The sequence below is a fragment of the Gossypium hirsutum genome, chromosome D03 (assembly GCF_007990345.1).
Source record: "Gossypium hirsutum isolate 1008001.06 chromosome D03, Gossypium_hirsutum_v2.1, whole genome shotgun sequence".
In the NCBI taxonomy this organism is placed as follows: domain Eukaryota; kingdom Viridiplantae; phylum Streptophyta; class Magnoliopsida; order Malvales; family Malvaceae; genus Gossypium; species Gossypium hirsutum.
In genome coordinates this window covers 25,301,754-25,321,088 of record NC_053439.1, presented here as the reverse complement: position 1 = coordinate 25,321,088, position 19,335 = coordinate 25,301,754, and the positions used below count along the sequence as shown (strand labels likewise).

The following is a 19,335-nucleotide window of genomic DNA, read 5'->3' as shown; positions in this document are numbered from 1 at the left end:
ACTTACTGACTGCTAACTTTGTGACATTAGCATATGAGGCTACTTCTACCCACTTAGTGAAGTAGTCAATAACCACGAAAATGAAACGATGTCCATTAGAAGCCTTTGGCGATATTGGCCCAATGACATCTATTCCTCACATGGAAAAATGCAACGGAGAAGTCATAACATGAAGAGGTGAAGGAGGTGCGTGCATTTTATCCCCATAAATTTGGCATTTGTGGCACTTCTTAGCATGGTTGATGCAATCTACTTCCATGGAAGACCAGTAATATCCGAGTCTCATGATCTGTCTAGCCATGGTGAATCCATTGGCATGTGTTCCACAAATACCCTGATGGACTTCTTCTAAAATTTCCTTAACCTCCACAGCATCCACGCATCTCAATAGTACTCGATCATTTCCCTTTTTTATATAGAATCTCTCCATCTAGGACATAGTCAATAGCTAACCTCCTCAATGTCCTCTTATCATTTTCCGTTGCCTGATCAGGATATTCGTGATTCTTCACATATAGCAATATATCTTGGTACCAGGGGCGATTATCATTCTCTGCTTCTTCGATACTGTAGCAGTGAGCCGGGATCTCATAAATACTAATTTGAATGGGCTTTATATCCTCTAATTTATTCACTTCAATCATGGAGGCTAAAGTAGCAATAGCATCAGCCATCTGATTTTCTTCCCGTAGGAGATAGTGAAAGGTAATGTTATCAAACTCTTCAATCAAATCCAGAACCAATCTCCGATAACAGACCAACTTGGGGTCTCTCGTTTCCCATTTCCCTTTTAGTTTGTATATTACCAATGCTGAGTCTTCATATACTTCTAGTGTCTTGATTTTCTGTTCTATGGCCGCTCGGATACCCATGATGCAAGCTTCATATTCAGCCATGTTATTGGTGCAATCAAAATCCAACTTGCTGGTGAAAGGATGATAATCTCCATTTAGAGATATCAGGATTGCCCCAATCCCATTGCCTAACGCATTCGAAGCTCCGTCAAAGTTTAACCTCCAAGAATGATTTTCTTGGGGATCCCCTTCATCATTTTCCACATACATCAAGTCTTCATTTGGGAAGTGAAAGTCCAACAGTTCATAATCTTCTAAAGCTCTGCTAGCCAAGAAATCTGCTATCGCACTCCCTTTGATGGCATTCTGACTCACATATACTATATCGAACTCGGAGAGCAAGATTTTCCATCTGGCCATTCTTCATTCAACGCCGTTGACTCCATCATATACTTTAAAGGGTCTAATTTTGAAATCAGCCAAGTCGTATGATAAAGCAAGTATTGCCTCAATCTCTTTGTCATCCAAATCTAGGCACAACACAATTTTTCGATAGACGAATATCTCATTTCACAATCAGTAAATTTCTTACTGAGATAGTATATCGCATTTTCTTTCTTTCCAGTCTCATCATGCTGACCCAACACACATCCCATGGAGTTGTCGAACACCGTTACATACAAAATCAATGGTCTATCCGAGCTGGGCGGTGACAACACTGGAGTCTTGGATAAGTATTGCTTTATCTTCTCAAAAGCTTCCTAGCATTCTTCATTCCAAAGACCTGGGTTATGTTTCTTCAAAAGACGAAATATGGGGTCACATTTCTCGGTCAACTGTGAAATGAACCGAGCAATATAATTCAGTCATCCTAAGAAACCTCGAACTTCTTTTTGAGTACGTGGTGGCGGTAAATCCCGTATTGCCTTAACTTTGTCTGGGTCAATCTCGATTCCTTTCTCACTGACTACGAAGCCCAACAACTTTCCCGACCTGGTTCCAAAAGTGCATTTTGTTGGATTGAGTTTGAGTTGAAACTTTCTTAGTCTTAGGACCAACTTCCTCAGGACTGGCACATGTTTCTCCTCTGTTCTGGATTTGACAATCATATCATCAACATAAACCTCAATCTCCTTATGCATCATGTCATGGAACAAGGCTACCACGGCTTTTTGATATGTTGCTCCCGCATTCTTTAACCCAAAGGGCATCACGTTATAGTAGAATGTTCCCCACAAAGTAATGAACGTAGTCTTTCCCATATCTTCAGGATGCATCTTTATCTGATTATATCCTGAGAAACCATCCATGAAAGAAAACAGTGAATATCTAGCCATATTGTCTACCAATGTGTCAATATGTGGTAATGAGAAATTGTCTTTTGGGCTAGCCTTGTTCAAATCTCTGTAATCCACGCATATTCGTACTTTTTCATCTTTTTTCGGGACTGGAACAATGTTGGCTACCCATTCAGAATATTTGACCTCCTGTAAAAAACCAGCATCAAATTGCTTCTTGACTTCCTCTTTTATTTTAAGCACAATATCAGGCCTCATCCTTCTGAGCTTCTGCTGAACTTGCTTGCAATCCTCCCTTATGGGCAAGCGATGTACCACAATGTCAGTGCTCAATCCAGGCATATCCTAATATGACCATGCGAAGACATCTTTAAATTCTTGGAGTAATTCAATAAGGTCTTGTCTTGTCCTTGGGGAGATTTTAGTTCCAATTTTCACCTTATTTTCTTCTTCCAGGCTCACAACTTCTACTGTTTCCTTGTGAGGTAGAATTTGTTTTTCCTCCTGTTCTACGTCACCTTCAAAGTCATGTGATCCCTCTAAACACATGTTTTGTTCAAAAGGAGACTTTGAGTTTGCAGCGGCGTCATTCACGTCATTGATATACGGGACCTAATATGGTTACAAAAGAATGTATGAATTTATGTACAATTATTTGTGCAATATGATTATAAATGAACAAATAATTATATAATATTTACTCATATGGAAAGAATATTTGCTCAAAGAATTGCAAAGATGTGTTTTATTAGAATAACGATGCTTGAACATAAACCTTTTTCACAAAAGAGTTCTTATTATTTCTAGGCTAAAACAACAAGTTTGTTCTAAATATTACTCTGAGACAATTCTAAAGACTTCAGGTATTTCTTCCACAGTTCAATTATCTAAAACACTCCCAGGCTCATAAGGACAAATGTCTGACAAACTTCCTTCTTCCTTTATACCTTCACAAATGGCATTGATGTGCACATTTTCCAGTGTCTCCTCGATGCTTTCCTCAGTTGATATCTTTCTCTCAAAGTGAATAATACCCCCAGACACGAAGGTTTTGGATATGTAGGGAATTATCATTGGCTCCCATTTGATTTCCTCCCCATTTAAACGCGCTCTTCTTCTTTCTTGCCTTCTTTCCAACTCCTTCATTCTCTGTCATTTATCTGGTTTGTACCCTAAGCCAAAGTTGTCTTGTTTTTCTTTTAGCGCTGGAACCCCAATTTTTCCTTGAAGGTATTTCCCTAATCCTTTTCTGGGTAAAGCTCTTTTCCCTAACAACAATTGCAAACCCATATCTGTAGTTTTGGATATTTTAGGCACCAAAATTTTACTCCCTTTCAGAATAAATGTTCCATTTACAAATTCTAGAGATTGAAAGGAGCATTCCACTGCCTCGTCATTGGTTTCCACATACGGCGCCTCATTGGATACGACCGCTATAATATCATCTTCAGCGTTTATCGTCACCAACTGACCTTCTGACACCAACTTTAATTTTTGATGTAACGATGAAGGTACGGCCCCCGCCGAATGTATCCATGGTCTCCCTAGTAAGCAATTGTAAGAGGGTTTGATATCCATCACAAGAAAATCCACCTCGTAAACTGTTGGGCCGATCAATAGGGGTATCTCAATTCGTCCCATGATCTTCCTTTCTGTACCGTCAAATGCCCTCACTATATTTTGGCATGTTTTCATGTGCGAGCTGTCTATGGGAAGTCTGTTAAGTGTGGATAATGGCAACACATTCAAAGCTGATCCATTGTCAATCAACACTCCTAGCAAAGTATACCCCTTGCATCGTGTAGTGATATGTAAAGCTTTAGTAAATCCTGTGCCCCCAGGTGGCATCTCATCATCGTTGAAGAATATGAAGTTATCAGTACTGATATTATTGACCAACCGATCCAATTTATTGACAGAAATATCATTGACTACATAGGTTTCGTTCAACACCTTCATCAACGCATTACGATGTACTTCGGAATTCAAGAGCAAGGCTAGTATGGACGTGCGGGCTGGTTGTTTATGCAACTGTTCGACCACATTATACTCACTATGCTTCAAAAATTTGAGGAATTCCACAGCTTCTTCCTCCTTCACTGGCTCATTGATAGATAGCACAGGCTCAACTACTTTCCTTTTTTGTTCCACTGCTATAGCCTTTCCTTTCATAGGTTCTGGATCGGCACTCACACCTTGGTCCTTTACATTCTCATTTTTAGGGACAGTTGTATTGCACTCGTAGTTCCACGGAACCCTCTTACTATCTTGGTAAGAAAATGTTGCAAGTTTCTTTATTATGATCCTTGGTGTTACTGGCATTCTAATTTCATTATTCTTTGGTCGCGAAATGATGACCACCGGCTACGCTACTCTTGGAACCTTTGTGGATTCGGATGTGCGGATACTCCATTCCTCCTCAACTTGTTTGTAAAACTCTATTTCCTTGTTATCCATCATGCCTTGAACCAAAGTTCTGAATTCTATACATTCTTGAATCTCATGTTCCTCATCATGATGGAACTCGCAATAGTTTTCCACTCTTTCAAAGCTTCTCTCTGAATCCAAAACAAATAATCCCCTTTCTACCATCTTCCTTCAGACCCATCTCAAAGGAATTTTAACTTCTGCAATATCTTCCTTGATTCTTCTACCTATGCTCCCACCTATCATGTTCACTCAATTATGATCAGGTAACGGATTCTCTGTCTTAGGCGAATCATCCAATTTAACAATGCCCATGCTTATGAGTCTTTCAACCAGCTTTTTGAACACCGTACAATGTTCTATGGAATGCCCCACGATTCTCGTGTGATAATCGCATTGTGCGTTTGCATCGTACCACTTGGGGTACGGAGGCTATAGAGGCTCTAAATAAAAGGGAGAAACTACGTGTGCATTAAATAACTTTTGATACAACTCCTTATACGACATTCGAATGGACGTAAATTTGGACTTTTCCCTGTTTTGCCTTGTGTCGGTTCCTTGTTTGTCAATAGTCACCTTTCTCGGCTGATTCACCGTAATAGTCTTTGAATAACTGCGTTATTGACCTCGTTTTCCTTTTTCTTTGAGGCCGACCTTCTGCTACTTTCTCCAGCATCTATCTTCCCGCTTTTGATAGCATTTTCTATCATTTCACCATTCATAACTATGTCATAAAAGCTTTTAGTAGCACTTCCTTTCATATGTTGTATAAATGAGGCCTTCAATGTGTTAACGAAAAGTATCGTCATCTCTCTTTCTAGAAGAGATGGCTGAACTTGGATGGCAACCTCCCTCCATCTCTGTGCGTGTTGCCTAAAACTTTCACCGGGTTTCTTTTCCATGTTCTGCAGAGTGATTCTATCAGGTACCATGTCAGTCACATGGCTGTACTGTTATATAAACGTCTGTGCTAGATCTCTCTATGAATTAATCTGGCTACGGTTCAATCGATTGTACCACTTGGATACTGCCCTGTGAGGCTATCTTGAAAGCAATGTATCAACAGTTGATCGTTATTAACATACCCAGTCATCCGTCTGCAAAACATAGTAATATGGGCTTCAGGGCTACTAGTTCTGTTGTACTTCTCAAATTCTGGCATTTTGAACTTGTATGGGAGTACCAAATCTGGAACCAAGCTCAATTCTTTAGCATCAATCCCATAGTAACTATCGACAAATTCTATTGCTCTAAATTTCTCCTCTAGCCATTTGTACTTTTCTTCTAGTTGTTTTGGCAATTCATCATTCATTTTCTCCTTTCCAGCTATTTCATCGAAGTCAGGGATAGCAGGATTAACAAGGTTGTCTCCGGGGTTAGAGCCCGATCCAACTTGAAAATTCATTTGTGTTGTAGCGTCGGCCTGGATCTGTTGAGGCTTAATGGTGACAGCAGATTTGTATGGATATATCTCAACATGCTGTGAGGTAAAGCCTGGGGAATAAACAGGTCCCTCGCTGTCTCCTTCTTCAACATTGAGCACAGAGCCTTTTTCTTTATCAGTTTCCTTGTTCAACCATTGAGTTAACTGGGCCATCATACTTCCTTGAGATTCTATTATTTTTTCTATCATTTTTTGCTAAATTTTCTCAAGCTGCTCATTCATTTGCTGTTGAAGCTGCTCTTGCATTTCCTTTTGGAACTGTTCTAGCCTTTCCATCCTTTGATCCATGTCCTTAGTTTTTGATCTAGTACCGTAGCAGTGTTTGGTAGGTTGGTTTGTTTCCAGATTAACTGAGGAGTGATTTAAATTAATTAGAATCTTTTAATATATTTTTTAAATGCATATGAAGTAATGCATGAAATGAATGCAAAAATGGCGACAATTTTTATTCAATTCCATTTAAGAAAACTTTTCTAGAAATTAAATTTCTTTACATAAAATGAATTACAAATAAGAATTTGCCCTAGTACCTAGAACTCTAATCGTTCTAAGTAACAAAGCTAATTCTTGCCCCCGATCCGATTCTAATTCATACTTTACACTCAGCATGTCAGCTTGTACTGCTAAAGTCTGTATGTGATCAGCTACTTCTCGAATCTGTACCACAGCTTCTTCCATAAGATGATCTCTACTCCTAACTTGACTCTGAAAGTACTTTATCTGGATCTCATAATTTTGCAGCGCCGTTTCTAGCTCTTCGATTCTTTTCTTCATTTTTTCAATCTTGCTCAAGCTTGCTTTCAACTCTATCGCGAGATTTCGATTTTGATACTGACAAAGACATCCTTCCAACACGATCACCCTATCCTTTAACTCACCCTTTTTCTTTTGGCTTTCTGACAAACTCTTTTCTAAAACCTCGTTTCGCCTCTATATCTTTTGGAATTTCTGTTCCCATCTATCAGCTTTGTCCTTTTCTTCTCGAATTTCTATTCGCAACTGTTTTGAAGTTTTTTCCACCCCGGCAGTTCTCATTGACAGACGTAACATTTTATAATCTATCTTCAGACTACCCAGCTCCTCCTCAACATTGTTTTTCTCTTTCTTTAATTTCTCAGTTTCAAGCTTCTGAACGTATATGTCCAATCTCAAGTTCGTCTTTTCCTCCTCCATTTGCTCTATCTTCTTTTCTAAATCTGCATTTCTTCTCTGAAAATCTTGTCTTATGATTTCCAACTCAGAAGGGATGACTCGTAAATGTTCTTCTATTGACTGGCGACTTTCCTGACTTACCTTGGGTATATTATCGTTGATTCACCTACCCCGCCATTCATTATACTCAGGAGTTGTCATCGGACCCACAGCTAACCCTTTCATTCGATGAGTCTGTTTCCACGCACTGGACATCTCTTGAATTTTCTTTCTATAACCATCATCTCTGTACGAAAATTCACAATCAGCTATCCCTTGGGTCGCAGGTATAAATTGTCTTGACCTATATTGCCTTACCACCAATAATGGGGCATATCCAATAGCTCCCCAAACTCCAAGCAGTGGAACCCAATCAAAATTACCGCACCTATACAAGATCTTATCTGGTAAAAACCAAGGAGCTCTCCACTCAACGTCCTCCTCCTGAAGATTCTGAAGAATTACCATCCATTTCTCCTCCGAAATGTCATCTCTCCTGGGCGTAACTACTATCTCCTTTAGTGGTGAATAATTTTCAGAGAAAACTCGATACGAAACCTTATCCACCTTCCAAAAGTGACTGTGAAACCATGTGAGTAGAAGCTGTACACATCCAATAAATCTACCCTCACCCATTTTTCGGCATGCACTCAATGACCTAAAGGTTTTTGCCAAAATCGTCAGAATCGGCGTAACCTTCTTATCAAACCGGTTGAATAAATCAGTGACTGCTTCATCCGCATACCTCAAGGCTTTGGGGAAGACAACCAAACCGTATATACTTAAAGCAAAGACATCTAACCTCTTTATCATGTCTGGGTGTGTTAGAATTGCATCTTTCAAACTTCTCCAAGGAACGCATTTATTATCCCAGTTTTGCTTAATCCATGCAGCAACCCACTGCTCACTCATTCTTGTTATACTCATCAAATTCTTTGAAAAGGTTGGCACATTTACCGCTCTCCTGTCCACTTGAAACTTTGAACATCGGAGTAAAGCCAAATATTCCTCTATCGTAGGCACCAAATCGACCTTCCCAAATGTAAAGCAGTTGTAAGCAGGATTCCAGAACTGGGCGAGGGCTTGAAACAAATGCTTGTCTACCTTTACATCAAGCAAATAAGGCAGATACCCATAATTATTATAGAATAGTTGTCTAACCTCATCACTCCACTGACCCCAGATTTCCTTCAATTCTTGTAAATTATTTTGAGTTACACTGATGCGCGTAAAGTCCTATAATTCCGATACATGCCCGTCAGCCAAACTATCACCCTTTTCTTGCTGTGTTGTTTCAGACCAAGTTCGGACAGCCGCATTATCCTCCACTTTATCAAGAAACCATTTTTCCATGATGAGCTTTCTATCTAGCAGCTGAATATGAACCGATGCCTTTTATAATGAAATGAAATGCCATGACATGTAAATAAAACACGAAAAGTCAGTATCATATAAACATAGAATATAATAGTAAAATTCCTACTCGGATATCTACTAGGGTTTAGTATGGTTCTACTTAGGGTGGATTCCTAAGGTTCATTATATGAGGTTTGGCTTCTAGAGCAAGGGTACCCGGACTAGCAGATTCCTCAATCCTCACCCATTATAGGCTCATATAGACCGAGTTCAGTTCAGGGGAATACATTTCCCTATGGCTGCACAGAGATGAAAATCTCACAAAGACATAGGTACGGATGTATCCCGGAAGCGGTCCACTACCTTGCACGGAGGTGAAAACCTCACGAAGGACTAGTTTCTCGCTCCCACTTAAAAGGGTAAAATCATTCAACTCATGTAATGTGTAATGCAAACAATACTTAAATACATTAAGCAAGAAGATAATGAATGCAAAAGGATATCATGAAATTTTAAAAAAAAAATACTTTCTCGACCATAAGACAAAAATTAATCAATTTTGTGTCTCGACTCTCTTATTTTTTTCAAAAAATGTCTCCAGCGGAGTCGCCAAGCTGTCAAAACCATTTTTATTTTTGGAAAAAAACAAAAATTAGTTGTCGATGAAAATTTGGAGTCACCACCAATCTTTTATTAAGGTGTGATTGGATCACCTAGAATCACTTTGGTCTACGAGTTTTAGAAAAACAGGTTCGGGAGTCAGTTACGTACGAGGAAGGATTAGCACCCTCGTAACGCCCAAAATTTGGTACCAAGTTGATTAATTAGTGTCGTAATGTCGAGAACTAATAAATACGATCCTTAGTTAAATTAAATTATTTATTAAGACTTTCTCATTTAAAAAGAAAAAAGAAAATATCACACCCAATGCTTTAGGGCACAATATTTTATTCCTTTCAAGATGAGTTGGTCCAGTAATAAAACTTAAGAAAATATTTAATTGTTTAAAATTTATGAAGAAATCGCAGCCCAATACATTAGGGCACGATTTCCTAAAATCTCAAACATTCAATATTTCCTTTATTATTTTATTATTTTTTTAAAAAAAATCTTTATCTCGAGAAATCAAAGTGTCACATCCAATACGTTAGGACACAACATATTGAATTCCCGATGACAAGTTTTATTTTGTTTGGTCAAAGAGTAATTCTCGATTGTTAGATTTAACGAAGAAAATCGGAACCCAATACGTTAGGGCTCAACTTTCTTGAAAATCCTAAATACGAGTATTATCTCTATTTTGAAAAGTTCTATTTTTAAATTCGAGTAAAAAGATGACGTGATTGAATGTATGAATAAATGTTACAATAACAAATACATCAATGGGATAGAAACAATATAAACAAATAAATAAACGAAATGAAAAAATAATAATCCATGACATGCAAAATATTAAATGAATAAATGTAAACACAATTAAATAACGAATGAAGAAAGCAAACAAAATAAATAAAGAAAAGAAGATATATAATATGCACATGGAAATTATGAAGATTAAGAATATACATATGGTTTACAAATAAATTTTTGGGTTATAGAACTTATATATATAATACATAATATACTTATGAAAATAAAGAAAAATAGATAAACATATATATAGATTATAAAATAGGTGTTTAAAAATATATATATTTGAGCTTTTTTTTAAAAAAAAGAATAAATATCCATATATATATAAATAAAAAAACATTCGTTAAAAAATATATATACACATGTACATATATAAAAAACAAACTAAATAATAATTACATTATATAAAAAAATATACATATACATATATAGATTTAAAAAAAATTACATATGAAAAATATAAAAATAAAAAATTAATTACATTATTAAAATTAATTAATTATAAGAAAAATGTTCAAAAAAAAACTAAGTTGAACTACAAATAAAAAAATTTGGGGTAAATTCACAAATAATTTAAGACTAGGGGATCCTATTGAACACGCTAATAATTCAGAGGGGCTGGAAAGGAAATTATCCCTTCTCCTCCAAAACGGAGTCATTTCAAATAGGGTTAAATTGAAATCAAAGAAAAATTGAAGGGATAAATTTTAAAAATAAAAGAAACCTAATTGTAAAAGCATTAAAAGATGGAGGGGCTAAAAGCGAAATTTGCCCCTCCGCTAAAAAACGCGCGGACCCTAGGCTGGGTCGGGTCGGTTTCGGGTTGACCCATGCCCAAAACGGCGCAGTTTTAATTAGCTATTTAAACCAAAAATCCTTTCAAAAATTTTATTTTTTTCAACCTTTAAAAAAGAACTTCAAAAAACTTCAAAAAAGGGTCTCCCCCCCCCAGTCATCCAGGCACCGATTCGGCCATCGGCTGCCGACCTCCGGCGCTGGCACCACCGTCTGCGGTGGCCAGAAAAGGAGAAAATCTCCTATTCGATTCCTTTGGCCTTTTTAAGCCCAAATATGGGTTCTAAATCTCCGAAAAATTAGCAGAAAACGTGAAGAGAACCCGAAACCTTTCGGTTTCTTGCCACCGATCCTCGGGGGTGGCTCCCTCGATCCTCCCACGGTGAGATAGACCCGAACACAGGTGATTTCAAGCCCTTTTCTGTCTTTTATTTTATTCTATTCTATTTTATTTACTTGTAATAAAATACGAAAAAAGAAAATAAAAAAACAATAATTCGAAAAGAGTTTCAACCTTTGGATTTTCCGATTGCTCTCTGCACTTTCCGGTATTCTCTGTTTGTATTGTGAAATATTCGCTATTCTTTTTATTGATCCTTTTTTTCTTACAGTTTTCTTGATGGCTTTTTATAGCCATAATAAAACAAATAATATAGAAATAAAATCTTGTTTACATTGATTTAAATCACAATCTTTCTGATTTTTCTTTCCATATACCGTTTTGTTTCTTGACGTGCAGGTACGATCTTGGAGATGCGAGGCTTGGCTGCGGCGCAAAGTTCATCTTAGAAACCCTGGGGTTTCCCGAATCTAATTTGGGCCATTGTAATTTGGGCCTATGTAGTTTAACAAAATCAAGTCAGGGTTAGGCCTATTTTGTTGTAATTGGGTTGGGTTTTGTGCCCATTTTATTGTAAAAGGACTGTTTGAACTTGCTTTGTGTAGGCCGGACAAATTGGGCGAACTACAGTTACTTTAGATTTTACTTTAAAACGAATTTTGAAATCCAAATTTAATCTAGACTAAAAATTTATAAATCCAAATTCATATTTTTGTTAAGATTTTAATTCTCTAAATATGATTTGACAAAATAATAGTACACAGTTTTTAACTCATTAGACATCGATTTGAGATAATTGGGACCATTACCAGCACACCTAACACATATCTGAAATAAAATTTCAAGTAAATGTCAGCTTTCTCGGTTAAAAAGAAAAAAAATAAAAAGAACATCCATCATAGCATCAGCTATGGTTCTACATCAATCTAAATTGTATTAATATCTAATATGTATATATATAAATATACCCATATAAATCATATATCTATTTCCAACACTCTGAACCCAAATCTAAGTACATAAAACAAGCAAAAACAAATTGCAATTTCCAACGCATGAACAACCCTTGGCATGGCTCAATCCTAATAAACTCTAATTAAGGGTATGAAAAAGGATTTTTCTTTTAGACCCAAAAGAAGAAAAAATAACAGCTAAAAATAACACTGAAATCAACAGCCATTTTTCATTAGTAGAACTTTGTCAATGGTGTTTGGTCTTCTGGGCTCATTGTTCATTTGCAATGATCCATCCTTCATCAATTTCAGACTTAGATTGTTGAACCTCTCTCGAGAATATTGCCTTGAAGCTTTTCTCCAATCCGTACCAGCCTTCATCATCACTGCAAACTCGTCATAACTTATTCTCCCATCCTGCAGTACATCCATCAAATATACTTTCAGCATGGTTTCATATGCATGGGAATGAATTTACACAGCTAGGGTTTCAGAAAAATTAATAAAAGATTTAAAGTGACAATGATATGTATTCAACTTCTTCCCGCAATGATTCACAGCATCAAGTATGTTACGATTAAATGAAATCATGGATTTAGGAGAGAGATTATGGTTGTTTTCTCATTTTCCTTCCCGGTTTAAAAGCTACAAGCTTAAACTGAGTTTCGGGCTTATTCAGTATTTATCCTACTTGAGATGCGATAGGAATATGAACATGTGGGAGAAAAAAAACATGCCAAGGAAAGGGAGCAAAAAAGGGAAAATCCGTCTAACCTTGTCTGTGTCCACATCATGCATGATGGCGCTAATGACTTCTTCACTGTTTGTTTCAACTTCGTCGGTTAAGGCATCTCTTAGCTCCTCAATCTCAATATAACCACTTTGGTTTCTATCGAAAAACTCAAAGGCCTTTTTAAGGTGCTCGTCATTGCCCATCTTTCTCAAGTGAACTGAAATGGCAACAAACTCTCCGTAGTCCAGATATCCATCTTTATCTACATCGCCCTGTGAAGAAAAACATTAAAAAATAAATTTTTAGTTAGTTACTCTTCTTGCAAATAGTTGGATAATCTTCACAATGCACATGTAAAGTTCTAAAACGAGATATGACAATGACCACAGATGGATGCAAACATAAGAGAAATCATATTGACCTATTGATTTCTATAAAATTAGATTAGGGTGGAATATTGGCTAGGTAAAAGAGCGAACAGTTGCACTAAGAAACTGATAGCATAATGGTTACACATTTACATGTCTGTGCCGCCAAATATCAATGACAAAACAAAATATAATGCAAGCTTAGGGTAGAACTTACGGCTTCCATTAGTATTTGAAGATCTGCATCAGGAATGGTATGACCAAGTTTATGCAACCCAACCCTTAACTCATCAATGTTAATCTTGCCTCTATTGGCAGTATCCATCAATTGGAATCCCTCTTTTATGCCTGCAACTTCCTCCACAGAGAGATGCTCAGCTATTACCTGTCAGTACAAGATTTCCAGATAAGCAAAAATGGGGAAAAAAGGTTAACAAGCAATGAGTGGAAACTTTATTTAGGTTCTATTGCCCAACAAAAAAGCCAGAAGCATTACCTTGAGAGCTCTTTTCTTGAGCTTGTTCATTACAGAGAACTGCTTGAGCCTTGCCTTCACGGTCTCACCCAAGGAAACATTTGGAGCCTTCTTTGCATTTTGCAACCAAGGATGATCTGAAGCAAGAAACAATTTGATTTAGGATTCACATATATAGCAAAACAATTTTGCTAATAAACTTTTACTGAAAACTACTAAAAATTTCAACAGAAAACCTATATCATTAGAACTAAAACCTACCTAGAACTTCCTGAGCTGTAAGTCGTCGCTTAGGATCAGGATTGAGCATCTTCCTCACAAGGTCTTTTGCATTCTCAGAAACTTTAGGCCAAGGATCCCTCTTAAAATCTATAACAGAGCGAATAATTGCTTGCGCAACTCCTTGTTCAGTTTCTGCATAGAAAGAAGGAAAGTTAGAGAGGAAAAAGAGATGGAATAAAAATGTAAGATGTAAACAAACAAAAATATATAAGGAAGGCATATCAAATTCCATCAGTATTTATCACATATGGTGGAAATAGGACTAATTGCAAAAGTGAAGGAAAAATTGTGTAAAAAATGAATTCAATTGGGAAGAGGTGGAGCATTGCAGTTCTTAATTACAATTCTCATTACTCGAACAGCAATTCTTTAACTATAAATCAATACGAACCTGCCCAGAAAGGTGGGACACCACAAAGTAAGATGTAAAGGATAACACCGGCACTCCAAACATCAACTTCACGTCCATAATTTCTTTTCAGCACCTCAGGAGCCATGTAGTAGGGGCTTCCGACTATCTCGGTAAATATTTCACCTGCAAGGGGAAATATTCAAATTTCAATAGATAAACATAGAAGGATGAAACTAATAGGTGAAAACTTAAACCAAAGGGCAAAAAGGTTTTTGATATCGTGTTTGTAAAATGGCATTACCTGGTTTAAAGAACACTGATAAACCAAAGTCAATCGACTTCAATGCCGCTGTCTCTTTTTTATTTGCAAACAGAAAGTTCTCAGGTTTGAGATCTCTGTGCATCACACCATGCTTGTGGCACACCTGCAACAACAAAAATGCACAAATATTAACTTAAGATCATAATTTAAGGCATAGTGAAACAAAGTACACATACTAGGAGAATATGGAGAATCTAAACAGAACTGAATACCCTAAAATTTAGGTCCAAGCAAGCATTTGAAACCCAAAATTTTGTGTAGCATTTCAGTTTAATCACTTCAAGCAACTAGTTTAGCAAGTCATTTGAAACCCTAAACGTGTACATTCATGAGATAAGAAAAGAAGATTCAAGATCAACCAAAAGGTATAGGAATAAACACAAAAATAAGGGAAAGAAAATACCTGAACAACTTCAACAATGGTCTTGGTGACAGCAGCAGCAGCTCTCTCAGTGTAATGACCTCTTGCAACAATCCTATCAAACAACTCACCACCTTCACACAACTCCATAACCAAATGGACTGCATTGTCATCCTCGTAAGTATCCTTCAAGGTAACAATATTTGGGTGGTGAGGCAAATGCTTCATGATTTCAACTTCCCTTCTTACATCCTCAATGTCAACGGCAGTCCTTAGCTTCTTCTTTGATATTGATTTGCATGCAAAAGTATCCCCTGTTTCTTTGTCTGTACAAAGAAATGTGATCCCAAATTCACCACGCCCAAGCTCACGCCCAAGTTCATATCTTTGCTCAATCTCTCCCCCAGTTGGATCATTTAGAACAGTGAGCTTATGGCCTCCGTTGCCATGGTGATGTTGACCATAATCAAGAGAAAATGGATTCTGCTTCTTTTTTCCTTTCTTCTCCTTCTTCTCATGAGAAGCTGTTGTTGATGGAGTCGCACAACAATTTCCCATGAAATAACCCAATAACTTAATCTAAGATCTTTCTGGTTTTTCTTGTTGTTGCTGAAATTGGTTTTTGAATTTAAACCCAAAGCAGCCAAAAAGAAAATCAAAAGATGAACTTTTAGACCAAAAAAGGAGGAAAAAGAAGGCTCTGCTTTCAAAGATCCAGGCTTTGAGATCTAACAACTCTTGTTTTTTTCAAATAGACAAATAAAAGAAGCTCTCCAAGAAAGGGATAGAAACCTTGCTTCTGGATTTTCAAGAAAATTGAATCGAGGAACCAAATGGAGAAAAAAGAAGAAATAAATAAATAAAATTTGGGTAAAAGATTTTTATGGGAAATTAAGCAAGGAAATGAAGGAGAAATTGAAGAGTGAAAAATATAAATATAAAGAAGGATTTTCTTTTATACATATATACATATATATATATTCAAAACCGTGTTAAATTGAGAAGAAGAAGAAGAAGAAGAAGAAAGAGTCACCAACCACCCTCACCATGGTATTTGGAAGAAAGAGAAGAGCTTCAAAGTTGTTCTATTTCTCAGATACTTCCTTCAGAATCCTCTATTTGTTCAATGTTTTTTCTCTCAACGAAAAGTCAAAACTACCCTTACTGCCTTCAACAAATCTTTCAACTCTAGTTAAGAAAAGTCGTTTGATATTAATAATATTTACCTAACATTGAACTTCAAATTTACCTTTTAAACATCCTTAACAAAATCCGAAACTGATTTTGGAGACCAAAGTCAAGCTTTGTGTAGATTTTTGTTTATCTTATAATAACAGGAAAACACAAATTATGCAAAAGTTAAAATATCTCATAACTATTTATAATCTTCAAAAATTTAGAATTTAATTAATGTATTTTCATTTTCAAGAATTTAATTTTTTTATTTTTCAAATTTCAAAATTTAGGTTCAACAAATTTAACAAAATTAACATTTGAATCTGAATTTTAAAAATTTTAAAAGTATAGAGACTTATAATATATTTTAACCTATCCAAAACTACTTGTACACATATTTCTTTTGTTAAATTATGGTCCAAGTCTCCATTTCTTTTTGTACATTTAGAAATGGGTCAATATAAATTTTGGCTCTTGAACTTATCAAATAGGTCCACTTTTATACCTGTATTTTTTTTTGCTCACTTTGGTACATGAATTTGGCAACTAAATCATTTTGATCTCTAAACTTGGATTTTTTTTCAAGATTTAATAATGTGACTAGATTGGATTGAGACCCAAAAATTTCAATGCTACATCGAATATTGTTCTAAGAACCGTGTTCAATGATTTTTGAGAAATTTCAGAAATGAGTAACACAAATTGGATTCATAAGGAACAAAATTGATATTGAAGATGGAAATCTATGTAGATAATTGTGGGTGTGAAAAATGTGGAAATAGGAGCAAATTGTAAATTTTGGAAAAGTTTGAGGACTAAAATGTAATTCAATCGAAAGGAGAAAATGTGAACTATTGTTTATTATTTGACATGGGAATAACTAGGAATGTGTATACTAACATGATGGAGATCACTTTTGGACTAATTTGAGAAAGATTTGAAAGTATATGGACTAAATTATAAATTTTCTATTGTACCGAGAGAAGGTTAAAAGTGTAATCTTTGTCATCCAAAGAAGAATTAAATGTGAACTATAAGATTTGAATTTGATAAGTTCTTATTATTGTGAAGAAATTGTGCTAAGAGGCAGAAGTATAATTTTTTCACTCAAGGACATTCTTATCTTTTCATAAGTATTTATTATTAGAAATACTCTATTATGAGATATTAAATTGTTGAGATCAATTTTTAGCCATTGGATTGGATTATAACTGAAGATTAAATGTGGACCACACATTAGTGTTGAATTTGACTTATTTGACTTTAACCAATTTTAAATGGTGGATTAAATGAAAAGAAAATTAGATTTTTCTCATCTCTTCTCAATTTCGACATCAACTATGGGGGAGGATAAACTCTCCTCCCATGACCATTTTTTCGTCTTTCATTTTTAAGTGAAACCCCTACAAAAGAAAACTCAAGTTTCTTTCATTAAATCTTGATAATAATAATAAAAACACCATTTTTCATTGTTTTTCATCAATACCATCTTCATTCAAGACCTAAGGTTTCAAGTGGCTAGTGAACTAAAGTTTGATTCTAGTGAGAGAAAGATTCAAGAAGGTAGGAAACATGTTTTTCTCCATTTCCTCCAGCCATATTTAAGACCTTAATGCATAGAAAATGTGTTGAGCATGGTTTAATAAAAACTTGTGTTTGGTTTTGGGAGGAGAAATGAAAAAAAAAATAGAAGAGAAAGAGATTCTAATCTTAGAAAAATGGGATGATAAAGGATTAAGGGAGAAAAGTGAACTTTAATAACCTTGATGTTAGGTCATTCAAGAGGTTAAGTACTCTTAAATTTAACTTTATCATTAATAATATTTATGAGATGGAATAGTTAATGAAATAAATAGTCGAGGTAAATGTGAGAGACCATGGCTTGTTATAATGTTATAATTGGAACAAAAAATGGTAATAATGATAAGCCTTGATTAATTTGTATAATATTAAGCTACTAAGGTCTTGTAAAAATTTGAATGCCGTGGTATAATGAGAACCTTAAAAGCTGGTATTAATTGGAGATGTCAATAAATAACAATTTGATATAGTGAAATAAAACAACATTAAAAGTGGAAATTGACTTCATGTATTATAATATCATAAAGTGGAAAAAGTGAAAATATTTATTGATTATTTAAGTGAAAGTAAATTAGTGGTGTAATACACCTAGTTGAAATGTGAAATTGTGAAGTGGCACATTGAGCATGTAAAAGTGATTTTGATTATATATGTCAACTTAATATTATTATAAAAGTGCCTATGTGATTAATTGTGGATTAAAGTTGAATAAGGGGATTAAAGTTCAAACTGGGATAAAAATTAATAGCAAATAATGTGGTCGAAACAATAAGATTTAAGAAAATTCAAGGTTTGATAAATATCTAGTCAAGGGAAATCACAGTTTTTAAATTCATGATTGATCATTGACTTTGCAAATAATTTTATAAACTTCTTGAATAAGTTGGTTATAGCTACTCAAGAGGCTATAATAACCTAATCTCTCCTTAGTTTCTCGGTTATTAAAGAGACACTCAAATGATTACTTCTCTTATTGATAAACAGTCTCGCAGAGATGCTCCTAGGATTTAACTTACCAACAACCTTATGATTTAAAGGACTCAATTCTAGCCAATCGTCTCACACTAGAATATAGATAATTTAAACTAGATTCTACACCTTCATAACCTAATTTATTCACCACATGGATTAAAACCTTCCCACAATTATGGATGAGAAGATCCTAATTGGTTGTATATTAAATTGAAGAATTGAAGAGTAGCCAGTACATACAATTCTTAAGTCAATAATAGTATGAAGCACAGAAGATGTAAAAATATTCAAGAATCTAAAAGCATGAAGAACATTAATCTCACACTTCAATGAATCACCCTTTATTAGAATGAAGAATTTAACAATCTATGAAGAGAAAAATAATAGCAGAAGAAAATGTGAAAGTCTTATTCATTGTTTTTCGTTCCTAAAGCCTCTTTAAATACCCTCTAAGATCTCCTAGAAAATATTTCAAAATACATATACTCTTTACCTAAAACTTGACGTTATTTTTTTACTCAAGCTATAAGGAAGTAACCAATGGGAAAGATAACTAATTAACCCGAGAATCTTACCATGATATATATATTTTGTTTTTTTTTGTGTGAGAAAGGAGAAAAAGATCTCGGGATACTTGTAGCAATTACTATTCATTTTCTCTCTCTCTCTCTCTTTTTTCCAAAGGGTAGCTTGAGTTCAATG

The 19,335-nt window shown here is 35.4% G+C and overlaps 3 protein-coding genes across 3 annotated transcripts; all 3 read right to left on the bottom strand.

Annotated features, from left to right (window-relative positions):
* Positions 1-398: 398 nt before the first annotated feature.
* Positions 399-872, bottom strand: LOC107941279 (uncharacterized). Its single transcript, XM_016874840.1, has one exon. It carries the CDS (start codon positions 870-872, stop codon positions 399-401), a length of 474 nt encoding a protein of 157 aa, XP_016730329.1.
* Positions 873-3,244: 2,372 nt separating this feature from the next.
* On the bottom strand, positions 3,245-4,414 carry LOC107941270 (uncharacterized). Its single transcript, XM_016874830.1, has one exon. The coding sequence runs from the start codon at positions 4,412-4,414 to the stop codon at positions 3,245-3,247; it is 1,170 nt and encodes a 389-aa protein (XP_016730319.1).
* A 7,813-nt stretch (positions 4,415-12,227) lies between these two features.
* Positions 12,228-15,462, bottom strand: LOC107945366 (calcium-dependent protein kinase 32-like). Its single transcript, NM_001327486.1, is given in 8 exon segments — positions 12,228-12,428; positions 12,786-13,016; positions 13,330-13,497; positions 13,609-13,724; positions 13,849-14,001; positions 14,261-14,404; positions 14,523-14,646; positions 14,947-15,462. Coding segments are annotated over 8 exon segments (1,653 nt in total).
* Positions 15,463-19,335: the final 3,873 nt, after the last annotated feature.